The sequence below is a fragment of the Oncorhynchus tshawytscha genome, linkage group LG16, assembly GCF_018296145.1.
Source record: "Oncorhynchus tshawytscha isolate Ot180627B linkage group LG16, Otsh_v2.0, whole genome shotgun sequence".
Lineage (NCBI taxonomy): Eukaryota > Metazoa > Chordata > Actinopteri > Salmoniformes > Salmonidae > Oncorhynchus > Oncorhynchus tshawytscha.
In genome coordinates this window covers 78,157,369-78,182,310 of record NC_056444.1, presented here as the reverse complement: position 1 = coordinate 78,182,310, position 24,942 = coordinate 78,157,369, and the positions used below count along the sequence as shown (strand labels likewise).

Sequence of the window (24,942 nt, the reverse complement as noted above, 5' to 3'; positions counted from 1 at the left end):
ATAATTACTGGAAGCTGAAAATGTCCTAGTTCTTCCATGGCCTGCATACTTACCAGACATGTCACCCATTGAGCATGTTTGGGATGCTCTGGATCAATGTGTACGACAGCGTGTTCCAGTTCCCGCCAATATCCAGCAACTTCGCATAGCCATTCAAGAGGAGTGGGACAACATTCCACAGGCCACAATCAACAGCCTGATCAACTCTATGCGAAGGAGATGTATCATGCTGCATGAGGCAAATGGTGGTCACACCAGATACTGACTGCTTTTCTGATCCACACCCTACTTTTTTTAAGGTATCTGTGACCAACAGATGCATATCTGTCTCAGGTATGTGAAATCTATAGATTAAGGCCTAATGCATTTATTTCAATTAACTGATTTCCTTATAAACTGTAACTCAGTAAATCTTTGAAATTGTTGTATGTTGCATTTATATTTTTTATTCAGTGTACATCCCATCATGATTAGGGTATTGTATAAAAATGCCCAGTTGCCCATTATTTGGGCTAGCATGGCTAGAAGAAGAGCTCTCTGACTTTTTAAGAGGAGTCTCAAAGAAGCAGAGGGGGTTTAAAGGGTGTGTTTGTGTAGTAGTGTGTGTGCGTGCGTGTACGTGTCCGTGTGTGCGCACGTGCGTGTGTGTCTCAGTCACTTATGGGAGATTCTAGAGAGGTGCCTGAGACAGCATTTTCCACCACCATCAACAAACATTAGACAATGGAATTTCTCATGAAAGAATGGTGTCAAATCTTTCCAGTAGAGTTCCAGACACTTCCAGACAGTCAAATCTAGGACTGTTCTGGTGGCTCGTGGTGGCCCAACTCCTATAAATACACTTTATGTTGCCATTTTCATTATTATACAGTTACCTGTATATTCACACATTTGACTTGAACATTTCAGAGAATCCTCAATAAACGTCAACACAGTCAGAAAATGGTACAACATTTGGACACGTTTATGTCTTTGGACACACATTAAACAATGGTAAAATGTTACTTGATTAGTTGATATTGTTGTTGTTTTGTTGTAGTTGCTGAACCAACACTCTTACCAATTCATTTAGCCTTTGTAGGTTTAAGACATTTTACAAAGTGAGAGAATGAATGATCATCATTACACTTCCAGTGAAAATCTCACAATACATTACTGCTTCATTCCATAACACAGACAACTAAAATGTCATCAGAAAATCTCAACAATATTGTATACGGTCAGGTATTCCCAAACTGGGGTATGCAATGCCGTCGCCAAATAGAAATGTGATTCAGATTTATTTTCCAACAGGGCTATACATCTGGGTGTTTTTCTCTCTCACCTGTGTAGCCTTGTTTCACTGCCAAAAATAAAATGAAACCATCTAGTGTTCAGCAAAATAACAACACAATATCAAATACAGGTAGTGTAGTCGAATAATGAACTTCCAATCAAATTAACTGTTACTCTCTCGCGGGACGTAGCTGCTGCTCATGTTGGTATCTGTACTGATGGCGCAGAAGTCATGACAGGGACAGTGTTGTGGTAATGTACGTACAAGCAGTTGGCTACACTGCAGCATCCACCGAGAGGCTCTTGCTGCCAAGTGAACGCCTGACAGCTTGAAAGATGTTTTGGACATTACAGTGAAAATTGTTAACTTTGTTTTCTGCATTATGTAATGCAGCGACCATGTAACACTTTTACAACATACAGAGAAGTGCGCTGGTTATCAAGGGGCAAAGTATTGACACGTTTTTTTTGAGTTGAGAAACGAGCTTAAAGTTTTCTTTACTGACCATAATTTTCACTTGTTTGACCGCTTGCATGAGGATGAGTTTCTCACACGACTGGCCTATCTGGGTGAGAGAGACCTCAAGCTTACGGACAAAGTCAAATGTGAAAAAGCGAAGCATCTGAGTGAGTTGAGTGTGCAATTACGCAGGTACTTTCCCGAAACAAATGACACAAACAACTGGATTCGTTATCCCTTTCATGCCCTGCCTCCAGTCCACTTACCGATATCTGAACAATGAGCCTCATCAAAATTGCAACAAGCCGTTCTGTGTAAATTTAATTGAATTAGAAGCCACTGACAGATTTCTGGATTGGGCTGCGCTCAGAGATCCCTGCCTTGCCAAATCGCGCTGTTAAAACACTGATTTCCTTTACAACCAAGTAGGTATGTGAGAGTGGAATCTCGGCCCTCACTAGCATGAAAACTAAATACAGGCACAGACTGTGTGTGGAAATTGATTTAAGACTGAGACTCTCTCCAATTACAACCCAACATTGCAGAGTTATGTGCATCCTTTCAAGCACACCCTTCTCATTAACCTGTGGTAAGTTATTCACAATTTTCGATGAAAAAATAAGGTTTTATATGTAAGATGGTTAAATAAAGAGAAAAATTATTATTATTATTTGTTCCCTGGTCTTATAAGAGCTTCCCATGAGCCGGGTTGTGACAAACACTCATTCTTATGTTTAATAAATGTATTGTATAGTGTGTGTGTGGGGCAGGCTTACAATAATGGCAAAAAACAACATTTGAGAGTGCGCTGACCCTGGTGCTAGAGGGGGTACAGCTGACCCTGGTGCTAGAGGGGGTACTATACTATACTAACTAGCACCAGGGTCAGCGCACTCTCAAATGTTGTTTTTTGCCATTATTGTAAGCCTGCCACACACGCACTATACGATACAATACGATGCAGCTGGAGGTTGAACGTTTGAAGGGGTACGGGACTATAAAAAGTTTGGGAACCACTGGTATACAGTATTATAGTTCAATATACAACAAATCCACAGATTGTCATTAATACATTTTTCAGATGATGCCAACATATTGTCAACATTTTTGTTGGTAAGATATATTTTAAAAAGTACAAACTGATATCTAAAATATCGTAAGAATTTTTGGGGTTGAAATGATATATCTGTAATATACACTCACCGGCCAGTATATTAGACACCACCCTTTTCACCAAAATTGATTGCTCCTACACACAGTGAGTCACGTTGCCGTGGCTTGTTATATAAAGCAGGTAGACAGGCATCGAGGCATTCAGGTACTGTTCAGTTGAACGTTAGAATTGGCAAAACTAGTGACCTAAGCAACTTTGAATGTGGTATGATCATCGGTGCCAGGCGCACCGGATCCAGTATAATAGAAATGACCGCACTCCTGGGCTTTTCATGCATGACAGTGTCTATGGTTTATCGAGAATAGTAGCGATTAAAAAAAATAACATCTAGTCAGCGGCAGTCCTGTTGGCGAAGACAGCTCGTTGATGAGAGGTCGAAGGAGAATGGCAAGAATCGTGCAAGCTAACAGGCGGGCCACAAACAGACAAATAACGGTGCAGTACAACAGTGGGGTGCAGAGCGGCATCTCAAAATGCCCAACTCGTTGATCCTTGTCATGGATGGGCTATTGCAGACGATCACACCGGGTTCCACTCCTATCAGCTGAAAACAAGGAGAAGCGGCTCCATTTGGCACTTGATCACTAACACTGGACAATTGAGGAGTGTAAAAATATGGCCTGGAACATGACAGTGAGTTCAGTTTGAGTGGCCTGGTCACTCAGTCCCCAGACCTCCACCCAATAGAGCAGAATATCCTTGGGATGAGATGGAATTAACGTATCGCCGTCCAATCCGCAGCAACTGCGTGATGCCATCACGTCTGCAAGGACAAACATCCCTGTGGAACTCTTCTGACGCCATGTAGAATGCCCCAAATAATTCAGGCCATTCTGGATCCAAAGGGGGTGTCCGACCCGGTACTAGATGGTAAATAATAGACTGGCCAGTGACTGTATATTCCAGTGTTTCTTTATGTGTGCTTGTGTTGAAGCCCACTGTTCTCCTTGACTCTGTTAATTGACTGTAATTCAAAGAGGCCTCCCACTGAGTTGAGTGATGGGGCAAAGACAGCACTCAGAGCTCAACCTTACTTTGGAGCCAGAAGAAAAAAAAGAGTTGTTGTTTATGTAACCCATCTATGGTTATGTAAACCGTCTCTGGTTGTGTAACCCATCTGTAGGTACAGTAGTGTGCTCATTAAGTTAAGGAAAACAAGTTGTCAAGCTCTCAAAATAACAACACAAAGGAGAGAAACAGATATTTACAAAAGCAATGTTTTGTCCAATCAGACCAAAGGCTCTATTCTGGAGTAACAGTAGTGTTTGATTTAGTGTCTTACAGTAGTGGAGAGCGGGGTATGTTGGGATCTTTTACATTTAACATCACTACGTCAAATGAAATATTGTTTTTTTATTTCTAATAAAGATATATGCATATATTTCCAGATGTTGTGACATAATCAGAATTCACGTAGCCATAATAATTTTGAAAACATAGCTTGTCCTAAAACAGTGTTCTCTTGGTATGGCGTAAACAGAGCATAGGAACAGGGTAAGCATAGGGACATATTTCTTGGTATGACACTTGGTACTTTTTAAAGCACTTTTAACATAGGCTCAGACCCTGGTGTAACCTCATATGCCTTGCATTACGTCTGAGAAGAAAACACTTCAATTGTGGCCTAGAGGTGGCCGAACCCAACTGATGAAGGCATTTTTCATCATTTGAAAATCACATGAATATGAAGTCTCTTCAAAATACTATGTATATTATGCATAAAACTTACAAAATGTAATCATCATTTGTATTGGCTCAACTTACCCCTGGTAAAATGGCACAATTTACCCCAAAGCAACACTTTTTACTATATTAGCTCACATTGCTACAAAGATGCACTTTCATGCAAAATTTAGGACCACATATTGTAGCTTCTATGGACCCCAACTGATGTATAAAACAGTTTTAAAATGACCTACTTTGGTTTAGATACAAGCATCATGAAACCTGTAAGACAATACATTTATTTGACTTTGTGAAAATCTGTAATTTTTTGGGACCTAACTTGCTTACCATTTTTTCCATGTGGTTTCTTCCTTCACACAGACTTCCTACATATTTAGTAACATGATTTATTTTGTGTATGGTTTCCTAGACATACCTCACTCTCCCCTACAGTACAGCTTCCTGGGAATTGGCTGCCACCTAATAACATAGCATTTAGCTTCTCAATTTACAACAACTCTGTACAGTGTAGCAAGGATTATGAACAAGAAGTAAACATGTAGTTCTTCACTAGATGCTATTTGATATATATATATTTTTTTAAGTTGGTAGAAATACTGCCTCTACATAGATGATGATTTTTCCCAGTATTCTTTCCCCATTGTGGGGTTAACAGGTTAAATCCACACAGGCCCAGTGCGTGTTGGTCACTGCAATGTGCAGTAGAAAGCCTGCTAGGATGGTGTGGTGGAGACATGTGGCCCCAGTGTCTCGGTGCTGAGGGACCTGAGGGGAATGCAGCAGACAGGGCTTCCTTCTGAGAGGACTAATATCTCAAATATGTTTTCCTGACATCTACTGTATCTAGTGTACCAGATCATTTCTTTAGCTTACCCTGTTTCAGATGAATCATTTATTTAGTCTACCCTGTTTCTTTAGTCTACACTGTTTCTCTATTCTACCCTGTTTCAGATGAATCATTTCTTTAGTCGACCCTGTTTCGGGTTAATCATTTATTTAGTCTACCCTGTTTCTTTAGTCTACACTGTTTCTCTATTCTACCCTGTTTCAGATGAATCATTTCTTTAGCCTACCCTGTTTCAGATGAATCATTTCTTTAGCCTACCCTGTTTCAGATGAATCATTTCTTTAGCCTACCCTGTTTCAGATGAATCATTTCAGAAAATATTCTCTACTTTTAATTGCTTGACAGTAAATACCTTTAAAAAGACTCCAAACGCTTCAGATTTATGGGGTCTATTAAATGTTTACAAAATGTTTGTTTTGTTCTGCTTTATTCTACTTTTTGTACTCAAATCATTTTGCCAAGGGTAGAAATACACTGAACACATTTCCATTGAAGGGTTATATAGTTTGCTGCTCATTGTATCGTTCCAAATATATACATTGCCTTGTATGTACAGTATCTAAATTCCCAGAGGTCTATTTCTGTAAAGCTGCAAAGTATAGTTCCATTTGGACACATTTTATATGCAAATATAGTCTTTTTTTTATAGTAGTGTTAATGAACTTTACAACATAATACTATGTAAAATATAGTTTCTCCCAGTTTTATATTACAGAATGTTGTACATGTGGTCTGCACATGGAGCCAGGTTGGATATTAGCCTGATGACTGGATGAGAGGGAGTAGAGGAGAGGGGGGTCATCCAAGGCAAGGATCCCCTCACAGGGGGGTCATCCAAGGCAGGGATCCTCTAAGAGGGGGGTCACCCAAGGCAAGGAGGCTCTCAGGGTGCGGTCATCCAAGGCAAGGAGCTCCTCAGTGGAACCTCTGGACTGCAACATACCTTGGGTCACGTCTTCTGTCCCGGACCTCAATCTAAAGGCAAGAAAAAAGTATCCCAGCAGTACATCATGTAAGGATATTGAAATAATACACATTATATATAAACCTTTTACAATAAACAACAAGATAGTGCTTGGAGCTTATTCTGACAAACATATATTGTACAAGATGGGAGTAATGGGGCTAACACACTTATCCATAGAGACAAACACTGCCAAGGATACCTCTACAACACTACACAACAGCCCTGCACAACAACCAAAGACCACGGTGTACAAAGTCATGACACTGTTAACTGTTTACTTACAAAGTCACTTACCTTGGACACAGCGAAATCTGCAAGAACAAAGTCAAATATTATTGTACGCAGGATGTAATTAATTGTACAGAACTCAACATATTACACATGGTATAATCTCTATCAGTGAGTTAGTGCAAGGTTAATCAGATGAGCGATGAGAGAGACACGGCAGAGTAGGCTATATCCCACTGGAGTCTGGTGAGTAACCATGGAAACCACTCCAGAGAGCATGGTACAAAGAAATCCTATTTTCCAACCAAATGATGTAATCCTCTGATCTGACAGTTGACAACATCATGAGGGGTCTATTACATTTCTGTAAGAATGAGTTAGAAGACTTCTAACAATGTTCTGACGTCAGTCTCTTCAAAAGTCCCCTGAATGAACATCTCCCTGTTCTGATCAGTCAATATGGACAGACCAGTCTGATGCAATCCTGTGCAAACAGTGAGAACAGACTTTGGGTGGACATTCCTACCCTCTTTCATGCAGTTCCATGGTGAGTGCAATAGGCTACACTAACTGAATTACAATACCAGATCCTATTTTATCATTACGACAATATGTCAACTACGAGGGCTGGTTGTGCAATCTCTTGTCTATATAGAGGAAAACACATCTGACTTTGGAAATCAACGTCCATTTAGTGTTGATTAATTATAGATGGGTTTTGGTGATTGCTTGTGTGTGTCTGAAATGACACCATATTCCTGAGTGCACTACTTTTGACAAGAACCCAATGTATAGAGAAAAGAGAGCCATTTCACACATAGACTTGGTCTAAAACCATCCTTCACCTTTATTGTTGTCAGCCTTGAGTTCCTCCAGGAACATGTCGTTCTGCCTGTTCCCCAAAACGAAGGCCAGGAAGGACAGGATCAGGGCGTCCAGGATGCCCATAATAGCCAGGATATAAGCCCAGCGGACAGAGCAGTTACCCAGCGTATACTTCCCCGTCTCCTCCCCACACAGGTCCCGCACCACCTCCGCATCCCAGCCGCTCGGAAAGATTATACAGCCCAACACCAGGCATACAGCTGGGGGAGACAGAAGAGAGAGAGAGAGAGAGAGAGTACGTTGGAAGCTGTAGTCTATGGAAAACAAAGATACATGATTCAAATTAAGGTAAGTTAAACTTTATTCTATAATTGAAATCAAAAGGCCAGTCACAGCAAGTACAAATACAGCGTAGGCAATGGGTGTTGGATAACAAAACGCAACTGTAATTGCAATAATGTTTTATAACAGACATGGTGGAGACATAGTGGAGACATGGTGGAGACATAGTGGAGACATGGTGGAGACATAGTGGAGACATGGTGGAGACATGGTGGAGACATGGTGGAGACATGGTGGAGGTGGAGACATGGTGGAGACATGGTGGGGACATGGTGGAGACATAGTGGAGACATGGTGGAGACATAGTGGAGACATGGTGGAGACATGGTGGAGACATGGTGGGGACATGGTGGAGACATGGTGGGGACATGGTGGAGACATGGTGGGGACATGGTGGAGACATAGTGGAGACATGGTGGAGACATGGTGGGGACATAGTGGAGACATAGTGGAGACATGGTGGAGACATGGTGGAGACATAGTGGAGACATGGTGGAGACATGGTGGAGACATAGTGGAGACATGGTGGGGACATGGTGGAGACATAGTGGAGACATGGTGGAGACATGGTGGGGACATGGTGGAGACATGGTGGAGACATGGTGGAGACATAGTGGAGACATGGTGGAGACATGGTGGAGACATGGTGGAGACATGGTGGAGACATGGTGGGGACATGGTGGAGACATGGTGGGGACATGGTGGAGACATAGTGGAGACATGGTGGAGACATAGTGGAGACATGGTGGAGACATGGTGGAGACATGGTGGAGACATGGTGGAGGTGGAGACATGGTGGAGACATGGTGGGGACATGGTGGAGACATACATGGAGACATGGTGGAGACATGGTGGAGACATGGTGGAGACATGGTGGAGACATGGTGGAGGTGGAGACATAGTGGAGACATGGTGGAGACATAGTGGAGACATAGTGGGGACATGGTGGAGGTGGAGACATGGTGGAGACATAGTGGAGACATGGTGGAGACATGGTGGAGGTGGAGACATAGTGGAGACATGGTGGAGGTGGAGACATGGTGGAGACATGGTGGAGACATAGTGGAGACATGGTGGAGACATAGTGGAGACATGGTGGAGACATGGTGGAGACATGGTGGAGACATGGTGGAGGTGGAGACATGGTGGATACATGGTGGAGACATGTTGGAGACATAGTGGAGACATGGTGGAGACATGGTGGAGACATATTGGAGATATAGTGGAGACATGGTGGAGACATAGTGGGGACATGGTGGAGGTGGAGACATAGTGGGGACATGGTGGAGGTGGAGACATAGTGGAGACATGGTGGAGACATGGTGGAGACATATTGGAGACATGGTGGAGACATGATGGAGACATAATGGAGACATAGTGGAGACATGGTGGAGACATGGTGGAGACATGGTGGAGACATGGTGGAGACATGGTGGAGACATAGTGGAGACATGGTGGAGACATGGTGGAGACATGGTGGAAACATAGTGGACACATAGTGGAGACATAGTGGAGACATGGTGGAGACATGGTGGAGACATGGTGGAGACATGGTGGAGATATAGTGGAGACATGGTGGAGACATGGTGGAGACATGGTGGAGATATAGTGGAGACATGGTGGAGACATGGTAGAGACATGGTGGAGACATAATGGAGACATGGTGGAAACATAACCATCCACATCGCTCCAGCCAAATGCCAAGCCCACTATCATTTCTTCTCCACCATGATTCTGGATTTGCCTCCTTCCCTGACGACTTCTAAAATGCGAACACATTCTGACCATTCTGATTGGTCCCAGAAACCGATGACGTTATCAGCTTCAAAACTCTTCAAAACTTCAAAATCGCTGATTAATTTGTGTTGTACAACGCCTGTAATTTTGATGTCACGCAAACGACTTCTAAGAAAACAGATTTAGACTGAATGTATGCATCTATCGACAGAGCAGCAGATTCAGGATATATTCAGGATGAGTCGTCAGAAAAGAAGACATAAGCCTTGACATTATGAAGCCATGAGTCACTATTCCTTGAGTGAGAGAGTAAGTAAGATCCCTGTTCTTGGCTCTCAGGGAGTTGGTGGGGTGGAACAGGATATTTTCTGCTGATGTTCCTACTGCTTTTTATCTTTCAGCTCTGGGTCTCTGAGTCCCCACCTCTCTCTCATTCTCCTGTCCCTCAGTCCCTGAATCGCCCGCCCCTGCCTTGCTGCTGCTGCTTCCACTGCTGAGCTCACTCCAATCTCTCTGCTGATGTCATAGTAGTGAGCCTGTAAGACAGCCTCTTATATGCACAATACTGCTGAGCAGAGCCAAACACTGGGCCTCCCATCATTACCAAACACACAGCCTCCCATATGCACAATACTGCTGAGCAGAGCCAAACACTGGGCCTCCCATCATTATCAAACACTGGGCCTCCCATCATTACCAAACACACAGCTTCCCATATGCAAAATACTGCTGAGCAGAGCCAAACACTGGGCCTCCCATCATTACCAAACACTGCGCCTCCCATATGCACAATACTGCTGAGCAGAGCCAAATACTGGGCCTCCCATCATTACCAAACACTGGGCCTCCCATCATTACCAAACACACGGCCTCCCGTCATTACCAAACACACGCCCTCCCGTCATTACCAAACACTGGGCCTCCCATATGCACAATACTGCTGAGCAGAGACAAACATTACCAAACACACGGCCTCCCGTCATTACCAAACACAAGGCCTCCCGTCATTACCAAACACACGGCCTCCCATCATTACCAAATACAAGGCCTCCCGTCATTACCAAACACAAGGCCTCCCGTCATTACCAAACACACGGCCTCCCGTTATTACCAAATACAAGGCCTCCCGTCATTACCAAACACTGGGCCTCCCGTCATTACCAAACACTGGGCCTCCCATCATTACCAAATACACAGCCTCCCATCATTACCAAATACACAGCCTCCCGTCATTACCAAACACACGGCCTCCTGTCATTAGCTCCCATCATTAGCTCCCGAGTGGTGCAGTAGTCTAAGACAATGCATCTCAGTGCAAGAGGCGTCACTGCAGTACCTGGTTTGAATCAAGACTGCATCACATCTGGCTGTGATTGGGAGTCCCATAGGGTGGCGCACAATTGGCCCAGCGTCGTCTGAGTTTGACCGGGGTAGGCCGTCATTGTGAATAAGAATTTGTTCTTAACTGACTTGCCTGGTTAAATAAAATTACCAAACAGCTCATCCATCAATGGAAAATTCTGGTTGATAAAGATGGCATTATGCAACCGCAGACAAATGCACAGAAAGACAGACAGACAGAGAGATGAAAAGACACGACTGAAACTCTCCAATAATAACTTTGCTAAATGTAGACAAGCCTGTACTAAATTTTGACTATAATAGATATTCTAATTTACACCCCCTCCCCTCTCCCGGTGTGCATTCTCAAGGGCTCTTCTTTTCCCAACATGTTTGGATAACAGTCATTTGCTGCCTGTAGAGAGGATGCCTTTGAGGTGAAACAATACCCTTTTTCTCTGATGCTGTTGTGTTACTAGGACTTGGTGTGTTTCTGGGACTTGGGGTGTTTCTAGGGCTTGGTGTGTTTCTGGGGCTTGGGGTGTTTCTGGGACTTGGTGTGTTTCTGGGGCTTGGGGTGTTTCTAGGGCTTGGTGTGTTTCTGGGGCTTGGTGTGTTTCTGGGGCTTGGTGTGTTTCTGGGGCTTGGGGTGTTTCTAGGGCTTGGTGTGTTTCTGGGGCTTGGGGTGTTTCTAGGGCTTGGTGTGTTTCTAGGGCTTGGTGTGTTTCTAGGGCTTGGTGTGTTTCTAGGGCTTTGTGTGTTTCTGGGGCTTGGTGTGTTTCTGGGACTTGGTGTGTTTCTGGGGCTTGGGGTGTTTCTAGGGCTTGGTGTGTTTCTGGGGCTTGGTGTGTTTCTGGGGCTTGGTGTGTTTCTGGGGCTTGGTGTGTTTCTGGGGCTTGGGGTGTTTCTAGGGCTTGGTGTGTTTCTAGGGCTTGGTGTGTTTCTGGGACTTGGGTGTTTCTAGGGCTTGGGATGTTTTTGGGGCTTGGGGTGTTTTGGGGGCTTGGTGTGTTTCTAGGGCTTGGTGTGTTTCTAGGGCTTGGTGTGTTTCTGGGGCTTGGTGTGTTTCTAGGGCTTGGTGTGTTTCTGGGGCTTGGTGTGTTTTTGGGGCTTGGTGTGTTTTTGGGGCATGGTGTGTTTTTGGGGCTTGGTGTGTTTCTAGGGCTTGGGATGTTTTTGGGGCTTGGGGTGTTTTGGGGGCTTGGTGTGTTTCTAGGGCTTGGTGTGTTTCTAGGGCTTGGTGTGTTTCTGGGGCTTGGTGTGTTTTTGGGGCTTGGTGTGTTTTTGGGGCATGGTGTGTTTTTGGGGCTTCTGTGTTTCTAGGGCTTGGTGTGTTTCTGGGGCTTGGTGTGTTTCTGGGGCTTGGGGTGTTTTTGGGGCTTGGGGTGTTTTTGGGGCTTGGTGGGTTACTAGGGCTTGGTGTGTTTCTAGAGCTTGGTGTGTTTTGGGGCATGGTGTGTTTTTGGGGCTCTGTTCTATAGGAATTGTCTTTCTCCTCCTCGGTCAGCCCTGTAAAGCTTCTCCTGAGGTTTGGTTCACTAGTGAGTAACACTTAGCAGTGTACTAGATCCCTCCCTAGCCTCACCAGGCTGGCTCCCTGGCCTCACGAGCCTCCCTGGCCTCCCCAGCCCCCACCGGCCACTCTGGCCTCCCCAGCCACTCTGGCCTCCCCAGCCCCTCCAGCCCCTTTGGCCTCCCTAGCTCCCCCAGCCTTCATGGCATGCTGGTCTCCACAGTCTCCCTGGCCTACGAGGTCTACCCTGGTCTCCCCAGCCTCCCTGGGAAATGTTGAGTGATTTGAATGTTAAGTAAACGAGCTACAGTTTTGACTTAAATCAGCTTAAAAATCAATGGCAAGATTTTAAAATGGCTTGTATAATTTAAGAATAATGTGCAAGTATTGAACAATCCAGGTGTGCAAAGCTCTTAAGAGACTTACCCAGAAAGATTCACAACTGTAATCACTGCCAAAGGTGATTCTAACAGGTAATGACTCAGGGGTGAGATATGAGATATTTCTGTATTTCATTTTCAATAAAAATGCAAACATTTCTAAAAACATGTTTTCACTTTGTCATTATGGGGTATTGTGTGTAGAGGAGTATGAATAATTTCTAAATGCATTGTAAGTTGCTCTGGATAAGAGCATCTGCAAAATGACTCTAATTTAAATGTAATCCCCCGGCATAAACTCTCCTCTTTTTATTTCTATGTAAACTAACTCTTACAACACCTCCCTTTGCAACCTTATGGAAAACACTTTCACCTGCATGCACTTATACAGAGCAAACCTTCCATAACAAAACCATCAGCTAAAGAGAGATGAACCTGGAGAAGAGTCCCCTAAGTAAGCTGGTGCTGGGGCTCTGTTTACAAACACAAAACAGACCGCCGTAGGCAGACTTGGCTCTCAAGAGAAGACAGGTTATGTGCACACTGCCCACAAAATGCGGTGGAAACTGAGCTGCACTTCCTAACCTCCTGCCAAATGTACGACCATATTAGAAACACATATTTCCTCAGATTACACAGACCCACAAAGAATTAGAAAACAAATCCAATTTTGAGAAACTCCTATACCTATTGGGTGAAATACCTTCACAGCAGCAAGACTGGTGACCTGTCGCCACAAGAAAAGAGCAACCAGTATTTATTTTCCCTTTTGCACTTTAACTACTTACGGATAATATGATATTTGAAATGTATTTATTCTTTTGGAACTTCTGTGAGTGTAATACTTACTTTTAATTGTTTTATTCTTTATTTCACTTTGTTTATTATCTACTTCACTTGCTTAGCCAATGTAAACATGTGTCCCATGCTAATAGAGCCTTAAATGGAAATTGAAAGAGAGCAAGAGAGAGGGAAAGAAAAAGAGAGATAGATGGGGAGAGCGAGAGCGAGAGGAACAGGGGGAACGGGAGATACACATGGGCTATGTTGCTAACGCAGTGGTACAGCGCCATTCTCAAACACACACCCCTTGGGAGCATCCAGCTCTTGTCCATGAAGGGTCCACTGGTGAAGGGAATCCCATTGTACAACAAGCTCTGTTGGTTCAGAGCTTCTCCTCTCATTCAGGCTATGTGAAAGCTGATCCACATTTAGTTTCATTCTATTCCATTCCCCATTGTGTCGACTTGGACTTGTTTTCTATCTGATTAGAGGTCAACCCAAACATGAAACAATTTTCACAGCTCTGCTACCTTCGCCTTAAAGTTTGATCATCCCCTGTCTATTGTCAGGCCTTGTGTGATCAATAAAATACTACAATATACACATCCTGTAGAAACTGCTGCTTCCTTTTCTCTTCTCTCTCTGAAGGCCATGATATATTGGCAACTTTGAGAGGAAATATTGCTGAGTAATTTTGCCAGCAATGGTCAACAGTGTGCAACTGCAGCCCACAATTCGTGGCATTCCTGCATGTGGGCATTCCTGCATCTTCAGGAACACAACCCCCTAAAGCATCCCATTGTTTTCTTCACGAACAATCCCTCCTCGAGAATCCCATTGGTTCCTGCATGAACGACCCCTCGAGCACCCCGTTGGTTCCTATATGAACGCTAGTTAGCGACTCCGCAAGCTAGCACAAGCTAGCACAAGCTAGCACACGGTGTCGACCACAGCCTTCCATCTGTTGTGTCCCGGAGAACTCCTCAGGACTAGATGGCTAAGCTAGCACACAGTGTGCTTTACTCCCACCCTATCCCTTGTATAAGTCTACCAATAATCACTATGTGTGATCCTGATTTAGCCCACTGCAGTAAAATGTTATTTACTGCCGAAAATATCCGTGGTGGTGCGCATGCTAATCTATTACCATGCTAGCCACAACCTATGCTAAGTCAATGGGACAAATAGGCTAATTCGCTAGCTAGCTAGCCATGATTTACAATTAGTTTTAGATTGTTTTTGTATGTTTAACTAGCTGGCTAGCCTGACGAATACCATTTATACTTCCTAGATTAGATTTGTGATGTAAAACGTTTTCTTAATCTAGTTATCTTTATGTCTGCGTTGCCATTGACTTGACTGGCAGTAGGTTGAATGGATGCCCAGGGCAGCGGCAACACCTCTTTGTTGCTTGTTTGCTAGCTGATACATTTCAGTACCGATGTGTCAGTCAACTGGCAACAACAAGCTATAGTAGATTAGTAAATAAATAGGGAAATTGATATGTGCTTCTTCATATGAAATCTATTATTCATGTCCATGTGTACATTGCTCATCATTGCTACAGTGTCTCACCTCACTCCGTTGCCAGCAATATTGCTCATCAATATTACCGCAATGAATTGCCAGTGTATCATGGCCTTAGATGTCAGTTTCAGGACCTTGTTCAGTGCCAGAAACAGGAGTAAGACCCTGAAGTAACTGAACAGGCATATGGTATGCTGCTACATGAATAGCTAGTAGTACACCGAGCAGAGTTCAATTTTTTAGAGAAACAGGGTCAGGAAATCAGTGGAGGGATGAGTTGATGGAGGGAGATGGGAAATAGAGTTGGAAACCACCAGCCCATAGAAATCAGGCTATCCTTTTGTAATTATGTACTGTAGTGGAAATATTACTTCTACTACGCTATTTTTTACTACACTTTCATGGCTCTATGATTTTGTCTGTTTCTATTTTTGTCCGTATGCTCTCCATCCCTGTCGATGTGTTTGGAATGGAATGTGTGATTTCTCCTGCTGCCATCTAACACAGTTGCAGGGCACCCGTGGAAAGACTTAAGGGAGCGGTTGCCGGCTCTGCTGTTCTAGAGCGCTGCTCGGAGAGCGAGAGAGTGGAGCAGGACAGACAGTGCAGAGATCATGTCATATCAACTCACTGAGAAAGAGAGAAAGAAAAGCTGAGTCATTATGTTCTGTCTTGTCGTCTAACTTCTCTGTCCACGATGTAGCTGCAAAGGGAGAATGGGAGAACAGTACAGTTTATGGTTTTGTATATATAACATTGACCTCTCCTGACTAAAGAGGAGAACCATGGGGTATGATGGTAGTCTCAATGGGCACTGGGAGGAGAATCATGGGGTATGATGGTAGTCTCAATGGGCACTGGGAGGAGAATCATGGGGTATGATGGTAGTCTCAATGGGCACTGGGAGGAGAACCATGGGGTATGATGATAGTCCCAATGGGCACTGGGAGGAGAACCATGGGGTATGATGGTAGTCTCAATGGGCACTGGGAGGAGAATCATGGGGTATGATGGTAGTCTCAATGGGCACTGGGAGGAGAACCATGGGGTATGATGGTAGTCTCAATGGGCACTGGGAGGAGAATCATGGGGTATGATGGTAGTCTCAATGGGAACTGGGAGGAGAATCATGGGGTATGATGGTAGTCCCCATGCACATTGGGAGGAGAACCATGGGGTATGATGGTAGTCTCAATGGGAACTGGGAGGAGAATCATGGGGTATGATGGTAGTCCCCATGCACATTGGGAGGAGAATCATGGGGTATGATGGTAGTCTCAATGGGAACTGGGAGGAGAATCATGGGGTATGATGGTAGTCTCAATGGGAACTGGGAGGAGAATCATGGGGTATGATGGTAGTCCCCATGCACATTGGGAGGAGAATCATGGGGTATGATGGTAGTCTCAATGGGAACTGGGAGGAGAATCATGGGGTATGATGGTAGTCTCAATGGGAACTGGGAGGAGAATCATGGGGTATGATGGTAGTCCCCATGCACATTGGGAGGAGAATCATGGGGTATGATGGTAGTCCCCATGCACATTGGGAGGAGAATCATGGGGTATGATGGTAGTCCCAATGGGAACTGGGAGGAGAATCATGGGGTATGATGGTAGTCTCAATGGGAACTGGGAGGAGAATCATGGGGTATGATGGTAGTCCCCATGCACATTGGGAGGAGAATCATGGGGTATGATGGTAGTCCCCATGCACATTGGGAGGAGAACCATGGGGTATGATGGTAGTCCCAATGGGCACTGGGAGGAGAATCATGGGGTATGATGGTAGTCCCAATGGGAACTGGGAGGAGAATCATGGGGTATGATGGTAGTCCCAATGGGCACTGGGAGGAGAATCATGGGGTATGATGGTAGTCCCAATGGGAACTGGGAGGAGAATCATGGGGTATGATGGTAGTCCCAATGGGCACTGGGAGGAGAATCATGGGGTATGATGGTAGTCCCAATGGGAACTGGGAGGAGAATCATGGGGTATGATGGTAGTCCCAATGGGAACTGGGAGGAGAATCATGGGGTATGATGGTAGTCCCCATGCACATTGGGAGGAGAATCATGGGGTATGATGGTAGTCCCCATGCACATTGGGAGGAGAATCATGGGGTATGATGGTAGTCCCCATGCACATTGGGAGGAGAATCATGGGGTATGATGGTAGTCTCAATGGGAACTGGGAGGAGAATCATGGGGTATGATGGTAGTCCCCATGCACATTGGGAGGAGAATCATGGGGTATGATGGTAGTCCCAATGGGCACTGGGAGAAGCAGGTGATCCTCTTATTCCTCTGCCCAGCTCCAGCCCGCTGTTGGCACCACACACTGCCACGGCCCAAACAGCTTATTAAACTAGCATCTCCTCAGTAGTGAGAGAGCATTAGGCCCATAACCAACATTATCAGGCCTCCCATAAGCAACACTATGAGGGCTCTCATAGCCAACACCATCAGGCGTCTCATAGCCAATACCGTCAGGTCTCTCATAGCAAACACTATCAAGCCTCTCATAGCCAACAGTATCAGGCCTTTCATAGCCAACACCATCAGGCCTCTCATAGCCAATACCGTCAGGTCTCTCATAGCAAACACTATCAAACCTCTCATAGCCAACAGTATCAGGCCTTTCATAGCCAACACCATCAGGCCTCCCATAGCCAACAGTATCAGGCCTTTCATAGCCAACACCATCAGGCCTCCCATAGCCAACAGTACCAGGCCTTTCATAGCCAACACCATCAGGCCTCCCATAGCAAACAGTATCAGGCCTTTCATAGCCAACACCATCAGGCCTCCCATTGCCAACAGTATCAGGCCTTTCATAGCCAACACCATCAGGCCTCCCATAGCAAACAGTATCAGGCCTTTCATAGCCAACACCATCAGGCCTCCCATTGCCAACAGTACCAGGCCTTTCATAGCCAACACCATCAGGCCTCCCATAGCAAACAGTATCAGGCCTTTCATAGCCAACACCATCAGGCCTCCCATAGCCAACAGTACCAGGCCTTTCATAGCCAACACCATCAGGCCTCCCATAGCAAACAGTATCAGGCCTTTCATAGCCAACGCCACCAGGCCTCCCATTGCCAACAGTATCAGGCCTCTCATAGCCAACACCATCAGGCCTCTCACCTGTACACAAGGCAGCCTCATCACAAGGCTATACACTGTACCGAAATAGAGTTGATCCATCAGAAAATGGGAATGGGAAAGGGACTCAATGGCAAACACAGAGATGGTCAGATAAATAGACCCAGGAGTGTGCACTTGCTTTGTGACTCCCAGCATTGATGTCTTCATGCATGTTTTTGGTCTCATTTCATAAGAGTGCATACAGTGAGTGTTCCGGCATCCTAAGAGAAAAGAGTATGTCATGGAAACTGTTTCTCCATCTTGCTGATTGATCGTTGTTCCAACCTGCGAAACTGACTCTGCAGATCAGAAAGGAGAGTGGGCAGATAAAGAAAACAACAATAGAAAGTGAATAAACTGCTGATATTTCTCTTCTCTCAGTTTGCTGACTGTTGTGGTAATCTTACTCCCACACGTTGGTGTATATCACACTGATCAAGTTATACCTGCCCTGGAAGCTCCTAGATGTATAGATCTGAGTGGGAGTGAGTGAATTTAGTTCCATATAGACACACCCAATTTTCATATCCCGGAAAATGATAACTCTCATTTAGTTTTTTTCCTTCTATTTATGAGAAGGGCAGCTCTCTGTGGTTAGGTTCTGTTTGAAGGAATACATCTACCCCAACACAAGGAGGCCTTTTGTTGTGTGTTGCCTGTTTTTGAGATCGATTTGTTGAGCAAATGAATGCTTCATCTGCAATCTCATGAGCTCAATGTGGATGATTGTAGCAGCCTATAGGAATTCTGTCTTCCTCCCACAGCTCCATGACTCATGACTGAGAGACAATGGTACCGCAGACGGATTCTACATGATGAGACACAACTTCCAGTAAGCCAGCTGAGCCTGGATCTGTGTAGAAATGTGAAGTAACATTTTCTTTTTGTGGCAAGGTGAATCTAATCTGCCTCTAGATCCAACCCAACATCCTTAGCAATAGTAACAGTACAAGCAGTATGTTTTGACAAGGTTGTTTGCATGTAACATGTAACCAGTGTTGCAGATCCATGTGTTTTCAGTCATCTGTGGACATACCAGTGAAAATCATATCCCCAAATATAATTTAAAAACACATTAACACATTGTAATCTCATCAACCCAAATCCCCCACAATCCAATAGGTCACCTGGAGATTTGGCACTAGAACACTATCTAACTGATTGAATTGATGAATGAATCAAACATAGCCTACATCCTATCTGCAGATACAGATAATCCTCTTTAGAATGCAACGAGAATGTGATAAATATCCAATTGCAGGGGCAGTTTATCATCAGGCAATGATATTTCCTTAAATTAAATCAGTGCCTGCATGAACGTCTGTGATTAAATGCGCTGGAACAAGATTGTGTAACTGAATTTCCATTGGTTTTATACATACCACATAGGAGCTGCATCCAGGCACAGGTCTTGTAGACGCTGGCGGTGTTGCAGAAGAAGAAGAGCGCCATACAGGCGATGCAGCCCAGAATCAGAATCATGGACATCAGTACAAAGAACGAGGCCGCTTTGAAGGCACCGGAGGGGATGGAGCTGAACTCAGTAAAGCTGCCCGTGCAGTCGAGCTCTCGGTTGGGCGGTCCACTCCCAACGCACTGGTGAAACAAACCGAAGTAACCCACCTGCGGCGTGCTCACGCTGTCCCCGATCCAGTAGGGCTGAATGAAGACCACCACGTTGATGATGGCAAAGCATATGGTGAATATCGCCCAGAGTACTCCGATGGCACGGGAGTTCCGCATGTAGTTGTCATGGTAAATCTTGGCCGCTTCTTGTGAAGGCAACATGTTTTCCACTATAGGTTTCTTTAGTTTATTTCAGTGACTCACTCACAGTTTTTGCTCGTCTCTGGTTGTTTCCACGAGTTCCCAAAGGTGTGCTTGTCATTTGGTAGCAATGTAGCTTTTCAGAAGAAATCCATTTCAAAGACGTTGATTTATTATTATTATTATTGTTGTTATTATTATTAACTAGCCTTTATTTTAATTTACCAAAACATTGTACATTCAACCTGCGAACCTACATGGTTACACATTGTTGAAATGAGACATGAATAGATATACTGTTAATTAATCATTTATAATGCCTAACATTTCCTTTTTGGAAAAAACAAGTGGAGTCCAAAATACAATATTTCACAGTAAAACGGTCAATGGTTTTGTAATCTACTCAACCAATGCTACCTTCAAAATATGTCCTTTAGTATTCTAATTCAAGCCCACCAGAATTGATAAACCGTTGCCTAGTGCCAGTGGTGGATCCCCCGTTTACATGTAGCATTTGCTGCATCTGTGGAGGGCTTCTTGAGCTAGGTGAGCTAGGCTACTGGAGATATCGGCGCACAGCCCGTTAAAACAGAATTTAGATTCAATTTACAGAAAATGTAAATGTCAAATATGAAGAGTCCGAGCTCGCGAAACCAACCTCTTCCGCCGCCACTCCATTATTGTGATTTCCCCTGTTTGTCTTGCGCCCTTTCCCCGTCTCTCCCCCTCTTCCTCCTCTTCTCTCCCTCGCGCAGCTCTCAGAAGATGCTGAGCACTGTTGATGACGGCGCGTGCACTGTACCGCACAATATATGGATTTGCATGAAAAACATTCCCCACTCCTACTTATTATTTTAATATAATTGTAAGTATGTTGTTAGTATGCAGAAAGAAGCGTAATTTTATTTTATTTCAGGTTTAGGTTGACCATTTTTGATTAGACAAAGGCCGGACTACAGAAGGCAGAATATGTATTTTTCTAATGATGGTAATCAAGACGATCCATTGTCAGGTGTCCATCAGCAAGTAGAATGGGAAGTGGTTGGATTTAATATGTTGTTTGAATCTTGTTAAGTATTGTTAGGGAGAGGGGAAAGGGGGATAACCAGGTCAGTTGTACAACTGAATGCATTCAACTGAAATGTGTCATTTAACCCAACCACTGAATCCTTAATAGCTCTCAAAGCTATTAAGGAAAATTCATCTGGCACTGCCATTGCCATGAATATCTAGGACAAGAGGTCATGCCTCAGTAGGCCTACATATTGTTTTACGAATGGAGGCATGCTTCATATATGTTGATAAGAGAATAACAGGAGGATCAGAATCATCTGTGCATTAGGAAAAGCCTAGAATGTCTAAAATTGGTCAGAGGCTTCTACCTGAGACTGCACACACGTTTTATCCACATGGTTTAACAAACAAACAGGACATAGCCAATGGAGTTCCACTGCACCCCCACCATGTTGTCTGACACACACACAGAGAGAGAGGCTATACATACACAGAGACACATGTACACAGACACTCTCTCATTCTCTCTCTCACACACACACACACAGAGAGAGAGAGGCTATACATACACAGAGACACATGTACATAGACACTCTCTCATTCTCTCTCTCACACACACACACAGAGAGAGAGGCTATACATACACAGAGACACATGTACATAGACACTCTCTCATTCTCTCTCACACACACACACACAGAGAGAGAGGCTATACATACACAGAGACACATGTACACAGACACTCTCTCATTCTCTCTCACACACACACACACAGAGAGAGAGGCTATACATACACACAGACACATGTACATAGACACTCTCTCATTCTCTCTCTCACACACACACACACAGAGAGAGAGGCTATACATACACAGAGACACATGTACACAGACACTCTCTCATTCTCTCTCTCACACACACACACACAGAGAGAGAGGCTATACATACACACAGACACATGTACATAGACACTCTCTCATTCTCTCTCTCACACACACACACACAGAGAGAGAGGCTATACATACACACAGACACATGTACATAGACACTCTCTCATTCTCTCTCTCACACACACAGAGAGAGAGGCTATACATACACACAGACACATGTACATAGACACTCTCTCATTCTCTCTCTCACACACACAGAGAGAGAGGCTATACATACACACAGACACATGTACATAGACACTCTCTCATTCTCTCTCTCACACACACAGAGAGAGAGGCTATACATACACACAGACACATGTACACAGACACTCTCTCATTCTCTCTCTCACACACACACAGAGAGAGGCTATACATACACACAGACACATGTACATAGACACTCTCTCATTCTCTCTCTCACACACACATAGAGAGAGGCTATACATACACACAGACACATGTACATAGACACTCTCTCATTCTCTCTCTCACACACACACACATAGAGAGGGGCTATACATACACACAGACACATGTACATAGACACTCTCTCATTCTCTCTCTCACACACACACAGAGAGAGGCTATACATACACAGAGACACATGTACACAGACACTCTCTCATTCTCTCTCTCACACACACACACACAGAGAGGGGCTATACATACACACAGACACATGTACATAGACACTCTCTCATTCTCTCTCTCACACACACACAGAGAGAGGCTATACATACACAGAGACACATGTACACAGACACTCTCTCATTCTCTCTCTCACACACACACACACAGAGAGGGGCTATACATACACAGAGACACATGTACACAGACACTCTCTCATTCTCTCTCTCACACACATAGAGAGAGGCTATACATACACACAGACACATGTACATAGACACTCTCTCATTCTCTCTCTCACACACACAGAGAGAGGCTATACATACACACAGACACATGTACACAGACACTCTCTCATTCTCTCTCTCACACACACAGAGAGGGGCTATACATACACACAGACACATGTACATAGACACTCTCTCATTCTCTCTCTCACACACACACACACAGAGAGAGGCTATACATACACACAGACACATGTACATAGACACTCTCTCATTCTCTCTCTCACACACACAGAGAGGGGCTATACATACACAGAGACACATGCACACAGACACTCTCTCATTCTCTCTCTCTCACACACACACACAGAGAGATGCTATACATACACAGAGACACATGTACACAGACACTCTCATTCTCTCTCTCACACACACATAGAGAGAGAGAGGCTATACATACACACAGACACATGTACAGAGACACATGCACACAGACACTCTCTCATTCTCTCTCTCACACACACACACACACAACTTTGATTTGATTTGACACACACCACACACACACAAACAAACACACTGGGGAATAGCAGGGGAGTTTCCAGCGTGATGCAGCACAGTCAGTTTGAGAGAGGCATGCAGTGCAGCAGTTGACATATGGACAGGATACATACAGTGGTGGGATGCCTTCAGCCTTCAGCTTTCACAGACACATACAGTAGTGGGATACCTTCAGCCTTCACAGATACATACAGCCGTGGGATGCCTTCAGCCTTCAGCTTTCACAGACACATACAGTAGTGGGATACCTTCAGCCTTCACAGATACATACAGCCGTGGGATGCCTTCAGCCTTCAGCTTTCACAGACACATACAGTAGTGGGATACCTTCAGCCTTCACAGATACATACAGCCGTGGGATGCCTTCAGCCTTCACAGACACATACAGTGGTGGGATGCCTCCATCCTTCACAGACACATACAGTGGTGGGATGCCTCCATCCTTCACAGACACATACAGTGGTGGGATGCCTCCATCCTTCACAGACACAGACAGTGGTGGGATGCCTTCAGCCTTAACAGACACATTCAGTGGTGGAATGCCTTCAGCCTTCACAGACACATTCAGTGGTGGAATGCCTTCAGCCTTCACAGACACATTCAGTGGTGGAATGCCTTCACAGACACATACAGTGGTGGGATGTCTTCAGCCTTAACAGACACATTCAGTGGTGGAATGCCTTCAGCCTTCACAGACACATTCAGTGGTGGAATGCCTTCAGCCTTCACAGACACATACAGTGTTGGGATACATTCAGCCTTCACAGAGGTTGTTACTATTTCTGTGCTCAGCATGCACCGAGAGATGCAACCGCAACACCCACTTGTGTTTCTATGCCACAGAGTGTATATCTCTGTATGTTGTGCTCAGGTTTCTGTCTAGTGTTAGTGTTAAATAATATGTATCTGTCAGTGTTAATATGTCTGTGTTAGTGTTAATATGTCTGTGTTAGTGTTAATATGTCTGTGTTAGTGTTAATATGTGTTAATATGTATGTGTTTGTGTTAATATGTATGTGCACAGTTATGCTTGACCCTTTTGAGTGGCTTTATGATTGTCTGGTCTGTCGCTACTCTAGGGACTAATTCTCAACATATTTTCGTGCTAAAACTAGCTACATCTGAAACAACGGTTCCCTCTGTGTGAATTCACACTAGTCTTATCATATGCTTCCACCTGCTGGATGGAGAAGGAACTGCAAGAATATTGTGCCTGCTAGAGATACAAAAAAGGGGCACTTCTGTTTAGTAAAACCAGGGGGCAGTATTTCATTACATCTATTTCAGGCCATGTCTGGAAACAAGTTGTCTAATCTCAGCACAAAGAACCAAATCAGCAACTCGGGCAGTGGTAGAATAAGTGCCAAATTGTCATACTTGAGTAAAAGTAAAGATACCTTAGTAGACTCAAGTAAAAGTCAGTCACCAAGTGAAATACTACTGTGTAAAAGTCTCAAAGTATCTGGTTTTAAATATACTTAAGTATCAAAATTCATATTAAATGTTAAAATATACTTAAGTATCCCAACTAAATGCTATAAATCAGTAAGTACATCAGAAAGCATGATTTCCTTGTTTAT

The 24,942-nt window shown here is 44.3% G+C and overlaps 1 protein-coding gene across 2 annotated transcripts; it reads right to left on the bottom strand.

Annotated features, from left to right (window-relative positions):
- Positions 1-2,666: 2,666 nt before the first annotated feature.
- LOC112235068 (LHFPL tetraspan subfamily member 4 protein) lies at positions 2,667-20,778 on the bottom strand. 2 transcript variants are annotated; one of them, XM_024403459.2, is made up of 4 exons: positions 19,617-20,778; positions 7,483-7,722; positions 6,692-6,720; positions 2,667-6,417 (listed from the first exon to the last, which is right to left on the bottom strand). In XM_024403459.2, exons 1-4 carry the CDS (start codon positions 20,020-20,022, stop codon positions 6,358-6,360), a joined length of 735 nt encoding a protein of 244 aa, XP_024259227.1. In that variant the 5' UTR covers positions 20,023-20,778; the 3' UTR covers positions 2,667-6,357. The 2 variants fall into 2 exon arrangements, with proteins under 2 accessions (XP_024259227.1, XP_024259228.1); XM_024403460.2 differs by having other exon boundaries at positions 6,704-6,720; positions 19,617-20,776.
- Positions 20,779-24,942: the final 4,164 nt, after the last annotated feature.

What these genes read in the sequence shown, in the direction of transcription:
- LOC112235068 (XM_024403459.2), bottom strand. Translation starts at nt 20,022, where the DNA reads ATGTTGCCTTCACAAGAAGCGGCCAAGATTTACCATGACAACTACATG. An exon ending in CAAGGCTGACAACAATAAAG is followed by an intron (nt 6,721 to 7,482) that starts GTGAAGGATGGT and finishes TTGTTCTTGCAG; the next exon opens with ATTTCGCTGTGTCCAAGGTA. An exon ending in TGTCCAAGGTAAGTGACTTT is followed by an intron (nt 6,418 to 6,691) that starts GTAAGTAAACAG and finishes TCTTGCCTTTAG; the next exon opens with ATTGAGGTCCGGGACAGAAG.